Source organism: Amblyraja radiata, chromosome 10 (genome assembly GCF_010909765.2).
Source record: "Amblyraja radiata isolate CabotCenter1 chromosome 10, sAmbRad1.1.pri, whole genome shotgun sequence".
NCBI classification, from domain to species: Eukaryota; Metazoa; Chordata; class Chondrichthyes; order Rajiformes; family Rajidae; genus Amblyraja; species Amblyraja radiata.
In genome coordinates this window covers 25,468,061-25,482,031 of record NC_045965.1, presented here as the reverse complement: position 1 = coordinate 25,482,031, position 13,971 = coordinate 25,468,061, and the positions used below count along the sequence as shown (strand labels likewise).

At 39.2% G+C, this 13,971-nt stretch overlaps 2 protein-coding genes across 8 annotated transcripts in view; one reads left to right on the top strand and one right to left on the bottom strand.

The window, feature by feature from the left end:
• The window catches only part of ralgps2 (Ral GEF with PH domain and SH3 binding motif 2), a 266,410-nt gene that overhangs the window by 105,321 nt on the left and 147,118 nt on the right, over positions 1-13,971 (top strand). For 5 of the 6 annotated variants that reach the window (XM_033028386.1, XM_033028381.1, XM_033028384.1 and 2 more), the window contains 3 exons: positions 1,483-1,572; positions 1,681-1,773; positions 2,782-2,908. In XM_033028386.1, coding sequence (XP_032884277.1) covers positions 1,483-1,572; positions 1,681-1,773; positions 2,782-2,908 — 310 coding nt within the window. The remainder of the gene's footprint in view (positions 1-1,482; positions 1,573-1,680; positions 1,774-2,781; positions 2,909-13,971) is intronic. The other variant, XM_033028383.1, reaches the window with a different exon arrangement.
• angptl1 (angiopoietin like 1) overlaps positions 5,555-13,971 on the bottom strand; it is a 53,607-nt gene continuing 45,190 nt past the window's right edge. For both annotated transcript variants that reach the window (XM_033028388.1, XM_033028387.1), the window contains 2 exons: positions 12,838-13,108; positions 5,555-6,144 (listed from right to left, as the gene is read on the bottom strand). In XM_033028388.1, the coding sequence (XP_032884279.1) occupies positions 5,960-6,144; positions 12,838-13,108 (456 nt within the window). In that variant the 3' untranslated portion in view covers positions 5,555-5,959. The remainder of the gene's footprint in view (positions 6,145-12,837; positions 13,109-13,971) is intronic.

Genomic DNA, 13,971 nt, shown 5'->3' with positions numbered 1-13,971 from the left:
CCGTTAGGACGTAGACACAGCAGTTCTTCACGCTTCGTTGGGAGGCTCTCCACGCTCTGAGGTAGTCCATCTTGTTGTCGAGGGAGCGGACATTTGCCAACATGACTGTAGGCACTGCCGGTTTGTGAGGGTTCGCGTTTAGCCTAGCGTAGGCTCCTGCGCGCTTCCCCCGCTTCTGCCCCCTGCTACACCGCTTGCGTTGTTTTCCCACCAGCGTTGTTCCAGGTGCGGGTGCAGCCGCGGCTCTCCATGGGCCTGCGCGCCTCCGTGGGCCTGCGCGACGCATAAGTCTCAGCTCCACCGGGATGCTCCGCAAGGTAATGTTGCAACAAGAAGCCTTGTTGCCGATTTTTAAAAGGACCTGCCGCTCGTACTTACGCACATACACACTCCTCCGACACACACTCTTCATACACACCACTCGTTCCAAAAAACCGCGAAAACACTGAACTTTCACTGGGAGAGGTCGCTGCAAACTCCGGTCGCGCCGCCATCTTGCCCAATAGTAACATCTTGCCCAATTCATTTAACCTGTAATCATTCTGGCCTCTCCAGGCACCTGGTAGCCTGCCTAGCACCTAATAGTTAAAGTCCTTGTTCATCAGTCCCATTAGCTCTGTTAGGAAAAATAAGTTCATTCTGAACATTTCACGGCTATAAAAAACACTGTCTCTATTGGAAATTGTATTTGTCACCTAAAAGATGACTTCTTGCCGTATTGTTTGACTGATAACTTCCTATGATTACCTTCAAATGCGACACCAAAGGGAAAGATTTTCTCTATGGGGAGGAAAAAAACCAGAGACAAATTTAGAGACTGAAGAATGAGCTTCAAAGTACTGAGAGGGATAGAGTCTATGGCTGAAAAATACCTAACTCGTGAATGTAGACATATTGGGGTGCAATATGAGACATTGGTTTATCAGGAAGCATCACAGCTTGGGTTTGGGAACAGCTCCATCCAGGACCGTAAGAAATTGCAGGGATTTGTGTAGGTAGCCCAGGCCATCACACAAACCAACCTCACTTCCAATGACTCTATTTATACCTCACGCTGCCTTGGCAAGGCCAGCAGCATAATCAAGGACGAGTCTCCCTCTTCTCCCCTCTCTCATCAGGCAAAAAGTATAGAAGTGTGAAAACGCACACCACCAGAGTTGGGGACAGTTTCTTCCCAGCTGTTATCGGGCAACTGAATCATTCTATCACAGAGCAGTGCTGAACTACTATCTACCTCTTTGATGTCTATCGGACTATCCTTGACCGGACTTTGCTGGCTTTACCTTTCACTAAATGTTATTCCCTTTAACATGTATCAATACTGTAAATGGATTGATTGTTATCATGTATTGTCTTTCTGCTGACTGGTTAGCACGCAACAAAAAGCTTTTCACTGTACCTCTGTACACGTGACAATAAACTAAATTGAACTTTAATTTATTTGATTGTGTAGAAAAGTGTCTCTTTTTTTTAAATCTGTAGGTTAGCTTTTGGGTTGTCCGAGAGATTCTCACTGCACAAACACTAAAAATAAGAGCAGAAGTTTTGAGCCACTATGTGAAGACTGCAAAGGTATGACAATGATTTCTTGTGTAATACTTCAGTGATTATTCCTGTTAGCTTAATCAGGTTTAGATTTTGTTTTTATTTATAGCTATTGTACGTTTGTCTCAATTGTAGAAATTATATGAGTCGAATAACCTCCATGCACTAATGGCTGTCGTGTCTGGATTACAGAGTGCGCCCATCTTCAGACTTACAAAAACATGGGCGGTAAGTGCTGTGAATCATATTTATGAACAACACAGTTGTTATTATGACTAATATGCACTAGTAAGAGGAGACATTGTAACACAGCAGTAGAGTTGCTGCTTTACACTGCCAGAGACCCTGGTTCGATCCTGACTCTGGGTGCTGTCTATATGGAGTTTGTACGAACTAGGTGGCAATCTAGAACTCTGCTGAATCCTAGATAGTGCTGAACATCTTAAGCATTATTAGAGCTGCACTGCTTGTGGGTATCTGCAGTGTGATTCTCTAGGAACAAATCAGAAGTGTGATCGAAGCTTCCATTTTTCTGGAATGCAACTCTAAATAAAGTTTTTCACTGTATATCAGTACACATGACAATAATAAACCAATATCAATACCAAAACCGTGACCTCTACCACCGGCACAGGCAAGAATGACAAATGCATGGAATGTTGCCACCAGTATGATTTCCTCCGTGTTGTATCTTCTGATAGATATAAGCAAATCAGGAGGGAATCTTGAGAGGAATAGGGATAGGCTGTAAATAATGCATGAACCTCCCTTTTAGACTGTAAGAGATATAGCGCAGAAACAGGCCCTTCGGCCCACCAAGTCCAAGCCAACCAGCGATCACCCCGCACACTAAAATTGTCCTACACACTAGGGACAATTTACAATTTTACCAAAGCCAAGTTAACCTATAAACCTGTACGTCTTTAGAGTGTGGGAGGAAACCGTAGCACCTTGGGCAAACCCATGAGCTCACAGGGAAAATATACAAACTTTGTACAGATAGCACCCGTAGTCAGGATCAAACCCGGGTTTCTGGCGCTGCAAGTCAGTAGCTCTCCCACTGTGCCGCCATTGCCTCCCATGTCCCCGAAATGTTTTTTTTTACAAAAAGTCTAATGAGCTATTGGATACTTGCAGATTTTTCTCACAATATTGCTATTGTTTACATTTGTTATGCAATGACTAATTGTTAAATATTGCCACATTGTTTATTTTTCCTAACTTTTGTTTTCACAGCTTTTGAACAGAAAAGATAAAACAACTTTTGAAAAATTAGAATATCTTGTGTCTAAAGAAGATAATTACAAAAGGCTCAGGGATTATGTTAATAGTTTGAAAATGACTCCATGTATTCCATATCTAGGTAGGAATTATTATTTTTCATTTTTCAAAAACAGCATATTATGTAACTACCAGACGAATACTGGCAGATGAAGTTGAAATTAATTATTGATTGTAATATGACTTTTTCCAGTTTGTTCGCTTTTGTTTAAAAAAAGTTCAACTGGAATGTTCATTTTTCTATTGACAAATGCAGAAATTAATTGTATTTTGACTGCCATTCGTCATTTAAACATTATTTAATTTGATTATGTTCATTTTGGTGGTGGTCCAACAGACGAAGATAGTATTGTTGTGCAGTCTCATGTTTTGTGGGATCGGGTGTGACTCTAATACTAACTAGTCGCCTTTAGCGATTGTCTTCGAAAATGCTGACCGCCTTCCTAGTGGTTGTATGCCAGCCAGTCATGTCACTGGCACAGGTTTCCATGTCTTTGGGGGCTAGGCGTGCTGGTTCTTGGTGGTCCTTGATACAGTCTTTGAACCGTTTCTTAGGGTTCTTTGACCCTGTGACAGAATTCCGTACAGGAGTTCACGAGGCATGTGGAATTCATCCATTACATGGCCTGTCCATCGAAGCTGGGCCTTTATCATCATTGCTTCGATGCTTGTGAAGCCAGATCGGTCCAGCACTTCCACGTTGGTCACCCTGTTTTGCCAGCAAATTCCCATGATGGACCGTAGAGAGCGCATGTGCATTTCTCAAGCTGGCGGATGTGTTTCCTGTACAAGATCCATGTTTCACATCCATATAGACTTTCAGCCTGGTTGGCAGCTTGATGTGGTGTTTTAACACTCGTGCTCGGAGTCAACCAAGTGCTTGACTTACCTTGCTGATTCTGGTCGATATTTCCTTGTCCAGCGAGCCATAAGAAGATATCATGCTGCCCAAGTACTGGTTGGTGGAGAACTCCTTTCTTACTGAGACTGATATTAAAACCAAACAGCTGTACCGCTTCTGCAAATCTACACTCGATTTCTAGCATTAATAATATTTGTGAATTATGTAAATTAAAAAATGATCTCATCCATTCAGCTGGTACCGACATTTTATGCCTCCAATTTCCCAATATTAGTTGTGCCAATGGAAAATAACGACAGTAACAATGTGTGCAATGCTCCCCATTAGAGGGAGAATTTAAAAGATTAGTCTTACAACGTGGTGATTGTGGTGACTAATATGCTGGTTGAATTAATGCCGTGAAAACCAAAACACTTTTACTGACAATGCACAAATTCTCCCATACATTGTAAAAGCATTTTTCAAGGTAATAATATTAATATGCTTTGTGGGTATTCATTCATGACTGGATACTGTATGCATTCATTTAGTTTTATTATGGGTAGTGTTACTATGAATATTTGATTGCAAGTGTATGCAGCGCAACACGGTGTGGGAAACTATAGAAATTGCATGTTTCTGACTTACAGACAATTCTCAGGAACGGAAATGTTGTGTAACCTAGGGACTTTCTGGAATCTATACTATTACTAAAACTCTCATCTTGACCACTGCGTTGTAATTAAATTTGTGCAAAAACGATCCCCCATAGCGCTACGATTTTTCGCCACTGCTGTGTTTATGAATAATTTAATATAATAAATTATAGTAGTCTTAGGCACTTGTAATACTATTTGCAGAAGCAGGTTTAAAAAATCGTGATTACGATATAAATACGCTTGTACTTATTGTTGGATCAAAGCAATCAATTTGTATCAATCAGGAGAGACAAGTTCAAGTTCTACATTCTTTGCATACACTCCTTTTCTGATGAAGTTCTTTATAGAATTCAAAACATAAAACTCCCTTTATACAAAGCATCAGTATAGTTAATCAAAATTAAATAAAGTTACTAATTTGTACAAAAGAACCTTTGCACAATTTGAACTAGTTTTAAATCTTTTCATCTGATTCAGGGCCGATCAGAATTCATAATCTGTAGAAATAACTTAATTGTCCACAAGGGGTTTAACCTTAAATCCGTGAAAAACATCAAATATTTATTTCAATCGAATCCTTAAGTAACTTCAACATGAGAATAAAATATAATGGATCCATGGATGATAAAGTTCATGTCCCTCATGTTTTGCTTGGGTAGCTTGCAACCCAAAGGAATGAACATTGAATTCTCCAATTTTAGCTAACTAACCCCCCCACCCCCAATCTTTCCCCTCCTCCCCCCTTCTTTCCCCTCCTCCCCATCTCCCTTCCTCCCCCCCCCTCTCCCTTCCCACCTTCTCCCTCCCTCCCTCTCTCCCTCCCTCCCTCTCTCCACCCCCCTTCTCCCTCCCTTCCTTCTCCCTCCCTACCCTGCACCTCCCTCCCTCCTTCTTCCTCCCTTTCTCCCTTTCTCCCTCTCTCCCTCCCTCCCTCCCTCCCATCACATTTCACACCACCTTTCCTTATCTCACAACCTTTTATCCTTTCATCTCTGGACATTGTCCAATTATCTGTCAATCAATCCTCACTTGTATCTACCTATCACTTGTCAGGCTTAGTCCCACCCCACCTCTCTTCTAATGAGTGCTTTCTCTCTCTTTCTAAAATCAGTCTGAAAAAGGGTCCCTATCCGAAACGAACACCCAACCACGTTCTCCAGAGATGCCGCCTGAGCTGCTAAGCTACTGTGTCGTTTCTTGGAATAAAGTTGATGGGTCTGACAGCAGATTATTAAACAATTGTCTGTTTTAATAAAATATAGCATTAATATATATCCAAAGATTAATCATAGCATTGTGGTTTTATTGGGTTACAAAGTATTCTGGTTAAATCATGTACCTTCTATATCAGAAGGTAGCACTGCCTTTATAGTGCAAGTTGTTCAGCACAGTATCAATGAACATTAAACACAAATGCACATAGCACTTTTCGAACCTTTGCTTCCTGAAGTATTTTATCAGGTAATGACTCAATTTTTGTAGTTAAATGATTTTTCAACATTGTGAAACATAATGCTTTTTGAACAAAGCACATGATCTGTTTTTGAAACACTCCTACATTTTTAGTACATTATGATCATATTTGTGGGGGGGGGGGGGGGGGGGGGCGATATCTAACTTGTCTACCAGTGTGTTATTCAGGTTTGACCATCATTACTACACTTTTAAGAGAATATGAACCCCCTCGAAATTCAGCCCAGTAGAGTCCATCTTGATACTTGCTGCGATAATGACCTCCACGATACCATACTCCATTCACATTACAGTGTGCGCAGGCATTATACCACCAGCCACCTTTATGGAAATGGGCACAGTTACCTGAGGAAAGAATAGGAAGTCAATTATATATTTGCAGCATACTGTCCCAGCTATTTTATACAGTAGATCTAAAGTATTTGGAGAAGCAGGAATAGGACAGGGAAACAAAACATGTTTCTGTTTAAAAGAATAGTTAATCTGAAGAAATAAAGTATTTGTGTCTGTTACAAGTTCATTTATTCAACCTAACTGCATAAGACAATTAAAACGCTGAAATCTGTACACTCTCCCTATCATATTGAACTGTCATAATGTAAATCTGAACATTGAATAGGACCCAAAATTTCAAGCTAGTGCTGTTGACCTAAACATAAAGTTTGCATTTACCTTTTAATGCATTCCATGGGGTCAGTTTAACCTCAACAAGCATGTTAGATTTCTCAGTGGTGCAATCCAGTTCAATGGCAGGACTTTACACTTATAAATACTGTCATGTCAGAGCAAACCTTGGCTACAAGCCTACCAGTAAATTCTTGTCAACCATTTAAATTGTTCCTCCAGTTTAGCCAGCTGGATCCAGCAGATATTCAAAAACATTCAAAATCTGGTCAGAAATAACCACATATCATGAAATATTATGTATGGTTGACTTAAATATTTAACTTCAGTTAAATGGGTGGCGCAGTGGTAGAATTGCTGTCGATCCTGATTACGGGTGCTGTCTGTATGGAGTTTGTACGTTCTCCCCATGATCTGTGTGGGTTTTCTCCGGGTGCTCCGGTTTCCTCCCACACCTTGAAGATGTACAGGTTTGTGGGCTAATTGGCTTGGTCAAATTGTAAATTGTCCCTGGTGTGTGTGTAGGGTAGTGTTAATGTGCGAGAATCGGCATGGACTCAGTATGGCCAAAGGGCCTGATTCTGCGCTGTATTTCTACCTATCAACTCCACGTCACTGTTACTTCCCAGGTTTTACTCAGCTTTTCAATCTCAAAGAATCCTACAGCATGAAACTGGCCCTTTGGCCCAATTCGACCATGCCGTTCAAAATGCCCCATCTAAGCTAGTCCCATTTGCTGACATTTGGCCCATATCCCTCTAATCCTTTGCTGTCTAGAGTCATAGAGTGATACAGTATGGAAACAGGCCCTTCGGTCCAAATTGCCCACACTGGCCAACATGTCCTAGCTACATTAGGATACCTGCCCGCGTTTGGTCCATATCCTTCCAAAACTGTCCTGACAATGTACCTGTCTAACTGTTTCTTAAATGATGGGATAGTCCCTACCTCAACTACTTCTCCCCTGGCACCTTGTTCCATACACCCACCACCCTTTGTGTGAAAAAGTTACCCCTCAGATTCCTATTTTCCCCTTCACCTTAAACCTATGTCTTCTGTTCACCTACTCTGGGCAAAAGACTCTGTGCATCTACCCGATCTATACCTCTCATGATTTTATACACCTCTATATGATCATCCCTCATCCTCCTGAACTTTAAGCAGGAGAGTCCCAGTCTACTCAACCTCTCCCTACAGCTCAGACCCTCTAGATCTGGCAACATCCTTTATGCTTTATTTTTTAATAGCCATCTTCACTCTCTACAATACCACCCACTTTAGTGTCATCCTCAAACTTACTAATCTGGCCATGTACAGTGCCCTCCATAATGTTCGGGACAAAGACCCATCATTTATTTATTTGTTTCTGTACTCCACAATTTGAGATTTGTAATAGAAAAACTTGCATGTGGTGAAAGTGTACATTGTCAGATTTTAATAAAGGCCATTTTTATACATTTTGGTTTCACCATGCAGAAATTACAACACTGTTTATGCATAGTACCCCTATTTCAGGGCACCATAATGTTTGGGACACATGGCTTCACAGGTGTTTGTAATTGCTCAGGTGTGTTTAATTGCCTCCTTAATGCAGGTATAAGAGAGCACTCAGCACCTAGATTTTCCTCCAGTCTTTCCATCACCTTAGGAAACTTTTATTGCTGTTTATCAACATGAGGACCAAAGTTGGGCCAATGAAGCCATTATGAGACTGAGAAACACGAATAAAACTGTTAGAGACATCAACCAAACATTAAGCTTACCAAAATCAACTGTTTGGAACATCATTCAGAAGAAAGAGCACTGGTGAGCTTACAAATCGCAAAGGGACTAGCAGGCCAAGGAAGACCTCCACAGCTGATGACATAAGAATTATCTCTATAATCAAGGAAAATCCCCAAACACCTGTCTGACATATCAGAAACAGTCTTCAGGAGTCAGGTGTGGATTTGTCAATGACCACTGTCCTCAGAAGACTTCATGAACAGAAATACGGAGGCTACACTGCTAGATACAAACCACTGGTTAGCTGCAAAAATTGGATGGCCAGGTTACAGTTTGCCAAGAAGTACTTAAAAGAGCAACCACAGTTCCGGAAAAAGTTATTGTGGAGAGATGAGATGAAGATTAACTTATATCGGAGTGATGGCATTTAATCAATTTTAGAATAAGGATGTAACATAACAAAATGTGGAAAAAGTGAAGGGGTCTGAATACTTTCTGAATGCACTGTGTATATACACAGATACACACGCACACATGCACGCACGCACACACACACACACACACTTCTTCATAGACATTTTGCAACACCAGGGATGCAGATCCTTTAATCGAAATATTGGTCATGCCTCTTTGGTATATTGTTTTTTTTCTTCAGGTTGGTTCTGTGCTCAAGAATTAGGATTGTATCGCTGTGTTACAGGGATATGGAGGGCTCAGGTGCATTGTTTTGGTGCTTGGATTTTCCCATTCACCATCAGGTATGAATTTGTAGTAGTCTGTATGGATAAGAGAGAAGCCTGCACATTGAATCGACAAACTGATCATAGAGGTATAAGATACCATTTAAGTAGGAATGAAATAAAAACAGAAAATGCTAGAAGCTTTAAGCAAATAAAGCTGGAAAAGGAAGTCAAAACAGAGTTTCATCATATTTCATATTAGTTTTTTCAAATTTCCAACAACTGCAATTTGTTGATATTTCAATTACTTGAAAAGAAGGAATATGACACTGGTAGAAGATGCTGTCATTAAGGAAATAGATACAGTTTCATGCCACTATGGCATTGGATTTCAAAGGGTTTATACCATGCCTGATACTATGCTTAAGGATATCTTAACAATGAAGAATGTGTAGGAAAGAACTGCAGATGCTGGTTTAAATCGAAGGTAGATACAAAATGCTGGAGTAACTCCGCGGGGACAGGCAGCATCTCTGGAGAGAAGGAATGGGTGACGTTTCGGGACGAGGCCATTCTTCAGGAGTGAAGGATGATGTGACTGTTTGGGGTGGTGGGTATAAAATACAATAGCCATGGTTTACGTGGTGCCATAGATAGAATTGAAATGAACTTCTGCTGAAAGTGAGAGCTAAAGTCCAAATTAAAATGTAAATTTTCACAAACGATCTTTGGATTTGGTACTTGAGCTATGTACAACTTGCACAGAAACATACATTAGTTATTATGAAAAATAAGGGTATGAAAATGATAACAGTGGCCTTGAAACTATCGTATTGTGAAATAGATCTATGATCTTTTATGTAAGAAAAAGTGTGAACGACCTGTAATGATCTAAATGTGACACCAGATCCATTTCAATGTAGTGGATTTTATTTTCAATGCCTCTTTAAATGGTCTGGTTAGCCATTCATTTTTTACAAACAACAATAAAAATTGGCAACTCCAGGTGCCCATTGGGCGTTGGTGTTGGCCCAGATTTGGGACCATCCAAACTGCAAGCAGCCAGTCAACTCTGAATTCCTCCTCATCAACATTGTGGAACTTGTGGCAAAATTGCGAGAGCTATTTGCCAGGTACCGTGTCACCGATGCATTGTGCCTTGACTGTTGTTGGGAATGACTATCTCATAGACCTTGTAGCAACGTATCTATATAGTAGTAAGAACAGTCTTTTTGTTCACAATGTGAACACTTTTCATTCTGTTGTCTGACACTCACATTTATTTTAGATGGGTTTCAAATCTGTTCAGAACAAATTAATAAAAATGGCTCTCCATGAGGTAGCATCAGAAGGAACAGATGTGTATTCTACACTTCTGCACATTCATGGTCACACTCAACCACTACCATTAAGCCAGGGTAGAACATTGGTTCAATGAAAGTTATAGACAACTATGCCATGTGTAGCATACATCTGAAAGGAATGAATGACCCTGTGAAGCTTAAGCACAGAATAATGTGTGCACATTAAATAACTGGCATAGCATGCTAAAGACAACCAAGTAATTCCTACAACTAATGGATCATATCAAAGCTCTTTCGTTCTGCTACATCGAGTCATAGATAATGGACAAATAAACAATTACTGGGCCTATGAACAATATGTAATGGCCCTATGAACAATAGCATCCTTACTGATGGTGGAACTTGTAAATGATTGTAATTGTCTTCAACCCGGAATGATGAATGTATTAGCCATCTCAACTGTCATCTCTTGTTCTGCTAAAGCCCTGTGCTTTGGAACCAGCTGTACCTTTAGCCAATTTGTTACAGTGCATTAAGAACATTGATATCTACCCACAGCGGAAAGTTGCCTTAAACTGTCCACAAAAATCCAGAAATCCATTCTGACCATTATCACCCAACCGTTGGATTTGTGATTATCAGCAAAGTTATAAAAATTGTTAACAATACTATCAAGCATCACATGCAGGTAACTTAGTCACTGATGTCCATTTTGTTTTCAGCCAAGACTCATTATCCCTAGATTTCAATATCACCTTGGTTCCAATATGAATAATAGAGCTGAATTGCAGAGATGAAGTGAGAGTGACAGCTTTTGACATTGACACCATTTGAGTAAGTGTGGCATTGAGAAGCACTGCAAGTTAACATGAAATCGCTATGAATCCATTGGAGCACCCTTCACTATTAAATTCAGACCCGACAAAGGAGGAGATGTAGTCTTTGTTGCGGTCATTCATCTGGCCTCAGAACATAGTTGTAAAATGTACAAAAAAAATCACCTGCTTCTATAATATATTTCCCATTGTAAAGTCATATATAGAGTTGTTAAATGATTCAAGTCTAGGTTATCAATGTCCATCATGGAAGACGTTTGCCATCCTTAGTCTATATGGACCACTAATGTAGTCGAGTCTTAACTGCTTCCTCAGTTTGGGCAATTAAGGACAGGCAATAAGTACTGAAGTTAATAAGGATGATCACGTCTGGTGAACAAATAAATAAAGATTTACAGTGTTTGTTTTATCACAACTTCATTGATATTGAAGTCTGCTCCCAAATTCAACATGACCTTAAAATATTTAGGCTTGGGCTGTCCAATGCAGCAAATAACATTTGTGCCACACAAGTGTGAAGCAGTGACCATCTACAACGAGAGATAATCTAACCATATTCCCTTGATGTTCAATGCCACTACAATCATTTAATCTCTTAATGAAAACATCAAGTCTAAAAATTTAGTGCCTTAGCGGGCCAGCCAGCTGCTTTTTGCTCAAGCTCCAGCATCTGCAGTCTATTGTGTCTCCACATCCAGAAATATGTCCATCTATAAAAATCCAAGACTGAGGTTTCAAGTATTCTGCACCATGTAACTTATTACCTGACTTTTCAAAACCTGCCGGGCATTGACCAAGCACAAATCAGGAATCTGATGATTACTCTTCACTTGTCTGATTTGAAGGCAACTTTAAAAATAGTCAGGAACACTGGCATCATTCAGACTTCATTAATCTATACTCCAGCCATGCCTGTTTCCACTATTGCCTTCCAGTTACAAAAAAAAGTTTGTTTTTGCAAGATGCTTAAGCAATATTATAAACTCTTAAATAAATATGCTTTTGTTGGCCTTTCCATACTGATTTCCCACAAAACATGTTGAAGCCATAAATTCCCCTGGTGGAACATGCTGTTTTTCCATATACTGTAAGCCCTAAATTGCATTTGGCTTCGCATGTGTTGTCATAGACACTAATGGTTTATCTGTTAACACTTTTAGCAGGTTTACCAAAAGATCCAGCTGAGAACTTGGTAAAAAAAATCTGCTTCATTAATACATTATGGTACTTTGTAATCTTTTAATTTAAGTGCAACTTTTATTTTGCTTGAATCATGTTTTGTGGATATCAGTTAATTGCGAATATGCATTAAAAAAGGTTGTTGAATTCAAATCTAAAGCTCATAATTTAAAGTTGTAGGTTAACAAAGTTATAACAATTGAATGTTGTTAGATCTGGTATATGTTGTCATTTTGAATTGCTACATTTTGCTGTAATAGTCGTTAATGCGTATATTAAAGATATCACTCGTGCTCATTTCGTATTACAGCAGCTTCACTGTGGTAACCTTGACTCTGGCAGCAACTCCAGAATACAAATAAGGCACTGTGATTGCTGTTGGAGTAACAGGCAATCACTTCCAGGCAGTTTTCCAGTATCCTTGCTTGTTTTCCAATTGCTGTCAGTAATTTGGAACTGGAACTGAAATGGGGTCTACTTTAACCCCAGTATCTGATATATATTAATGTTTCAAGTAAATCTATGTAGTATAAAGAAGAATTTGAATGATAAAATTACAGGTCCACCATTTAGCGAATACATTTATATTATTCATCACAAATAATTCCATAATGATTTATGTTTTGTGTTTATATTTGTAAAAGTGCCCTTCAAACACAATTACTTAAGAATATTACTTAAGAATGTTACCTGAATATGAATCTCTGTCTCTGTCAAGTGTTGTAAACTGTTTGCCATTGTGCCATGCAAGAGAGTCTCCTGCATTCCCTTGATAGCTGCCAACGCGTAACCTATAATTGTCGTCTTCATCCTCTATTCTGAAGGCAGTGTACTCAGCGTACACTATTTTATCACTCCAGTCTTCCAATTTAATGAACAGCTTGTTGTTTCCCTGTGCAGTCAACCTGTAAATATTCTCTAGTCCAAGCCAATGTTCTCCATCGATGTCGCCAAACCCTCTCTGAAATCAGATAACATCCAATCAAATTGTAATCAGTATTGTATATGCAATGTTTTCAGACATTGTTTTATCTATTAAGAAGTTACAATACTCAGTGCATTACTTACAAAAGCTTTTTGTGTCAGTATATTGAGATTTGTATATTTAAGATTTTTTTTGAGACAGCACTTACCAGATCAAAGGCTCCTGTTATGCTTTTATAAAATTAATTCAAATTGTAATTGTGAACACTGCATCCAGTTACCTGTATAAACACCATTATGTTCTTAGCCTACAAGTTAAAGGAATTGTGAATTTCCTTTTTTTTCCCCTTTGATCAACATTGGAACTGAAAATGAAATCATTATGATAGATGTTTGTAATATTCATTGCTTAAGTATGTTTGATCAAAATGACGACCTATAAAATGATTATGGACTGACCTAAAAGGTCAATCACAGTGCACTATTTTTTGAGGCATTATAGTAGGGGGTGAGACAATACTATTGTTTCTGTGGTTGGATATCCTGGAAAAGTTTGCTCTCTAGACACTGATAAACAAAAAGTTATCACAACTTGAACTTGTGAAATGACGTTTCAATTTTAGATACCACTTTGAGGTGTTAATACATTGTTAAGAATTTATGTGCTGAGCTTGGAAATGCTAGATTGTTGTGCCAGTGAAAATACTTATCATTGTGGTGGATGTAATTTATTAATCAGCAAGGTTTGACAATCAATTTTGATCTAAGGCAAGTTGGTCTTGTTGCAGAATTGACTTTTAATTGTGATTTCTTTGATGCCTTTGTAGAGCGGCAGTATTTATTCTCTGATATTTTGACAGATTAATATAGTTGATTTTTCTGGAGAAACTCAGCAGGCCT